General features: G+C 49.7%; 1 protein-coding gene across 1 annotated transcript; it reads right to left on the bottom strand.

Moving 5' to 3' along the window:
* Positions 1 to 428: 428 nt before the first annotated feature.
* On the bottom strand, positions 429 to 839 carry LOC101082441 (ribose-phosphate pyrophosphokinase 2-like). Its single transcript, XM_045041979.1, has one exon. It carries the CDS (start codon positions 717 to 719, stop codon positions 429 to 431), a length of 291 nt encoding a protein of 96 aa, XP_044897914.1. The 5' UTR covers positions 720 to 839.
* Between the last annotated feature and the right edge of the window lie 878 nt (positions 840 to 1,717).

Here is a 1,717-nt window from a genome sequence, read left to right as displayed (position 1 = left end):
AAAAAGACACCAAACTACATTGCCTCTGATATGGCTAATGTTTATCAGAAGGTAAACGTGTCTGTGGCCATATTAAGCCACATAAAATTTGGTCACATTAAGCACAATAACCCCAATGGTTCATTTGACATCTGGTTACTTGAAAAAAAAATCAAAATTCAGGGTATTATAAATTTTCTAAGATTCACTCCGAAACAAAAGGCTAATTCTGCACACAGAGTTTTACCCAAATGTCCATAGGCATTATCATTATTTACACAGAAGGTTTCAACCTGAAGTCACCTTTGGGAACCTCAAAATATATAAACTATGAACTTCCACAGTGGAATTATATGTACTTGAAAGTTGTGGCCTCAAAATACCCACGTCCGGGATCTATAGCGACCAAGGCTGAACAGGTAAGACACAGATTCGCCATTGCGTGTTCTTCAGATCACCTCTGCCAAGATCATCGAGATATCAATAACCTGAATCTGGGGACAGTGTCTCATTTTGTCCTCCTGCGGAATGGTGTTTGTGACCACAACGGCCTTAAAGGTGACATTATTTATTCTGGAAATAGCTGGCCCAGAGAAGATCCCGTGTGTGAGGACAGCATAGACTTTGGTGGCTCCAGCTGAGAGTAGCTTGTCCGCGGCGTGGCAGATGGTGCCACACGTGTCAGCCATGTCGTCCACGAGGATGACCACGCGGTCCTTCACGTCGCCCACCAGAACCATCCGGTCCACTTTGTTTGCTTTCTTCCTCTCTTTGTGAATCAGGGCAAATTCCACATTCAGCCTGTCCGCAATCGAGGTGACCCCCTTGGCTCCCCCGGCGTCAGGTGAAACTATGATACAATGGTCCCACTCGGCAGTGTTCTCCCGGATCCACTGCAGGACCACGGGCTCTGCGTACAAATTATCCACCGGGATGTCAGAGAATCCCTGGATGTGAGAGGTGTGCAGGTCCACGGTGATGATGTGATCTGCCCCAGCCACTGACAGCATATTGGCCGCAAGTTTCGCAGAAATCGGAGCGCGGCTCTTGTCCTTTTTGTCTTGTCGGGCATATGGAAAACACAGGATCACGGCAGTCACCCTGGAAGGCGACGCGACCTTACAGGCGTTGTTCATGATGAGAAGCTCCAGGAGGTTGTCGTTGACTTCCCCACAGCCACTCTGGATGACAGAGACATCTTCGCCCCTCACACGCTCTCACCGATCTCGACGCTGGTCTCCCGGTTGCTGAACTTCTCAGTGACCACCTTGCCCAGCTCCAGGCCCAGGCGGCCGGCCACGCGCTGGGACCGGTCCTGGTGGGAGCTGCCACCGAGGAGCACGATGTTGGGCATGGCGGAGGCAGCGGTGGCACTGGAGGCTGCGACGCGAGCGGGAAGGCGCGGCTCGAAGGTATAATAAAAATTTTAATTTTTCTTACTCTCAATTGATGTTAGCAGAGAAAAATCTGTTCAAAATAACAGTAGCAAGAATGTACCCAATTCTGTACGTGCACATATAAGGGAAATGAATGGCACCAACAGTACGAGGGGCAAGAGACAGGAATCCAGATTTTTATTTTATTATTTTTTTATTGTGTATTTATTTTGAGAGAGAGAGAGAGAGGGAAGCGGCAGAGAGAGAGGGAGACACAGAATCCGAAGCAAGCTCCAGGCTCCGAGCCGTCCGCACAGAGCCCGACGCGGGGCTCGAACCCACGGACCGCGAGATCCTGACCT

The sequence above is a fragment of the Felis catus genome, chromosome D3, assembly GCF_018350175.1.
Source record: "Felis catus isolate Fca126 chromosome D3, F.catus_Fca126_mat1.0, whole genome shotgun sequence".
Lineage (NCBI taxonomy): Eukaryota > Metazoa > Chordata > Mammalia > Carnivora > Felidae > Felis > Felis catus.
The sequence above is the reverse complement of the archived record's forward strand: the minus strand, read 5'-3'. Positions and strand labels throughout refer to the sequence as shown.

What these genes read in the sequence shown, in the direction of transcription:
- LOC101082441 (XM_045041979.1), bottom strand. Translation starts at nt 719, where the DNA reads ATGGTTCTGGTGGGCGACGTGAAGGACCGCGTGGTCATCCTCGTGGAC.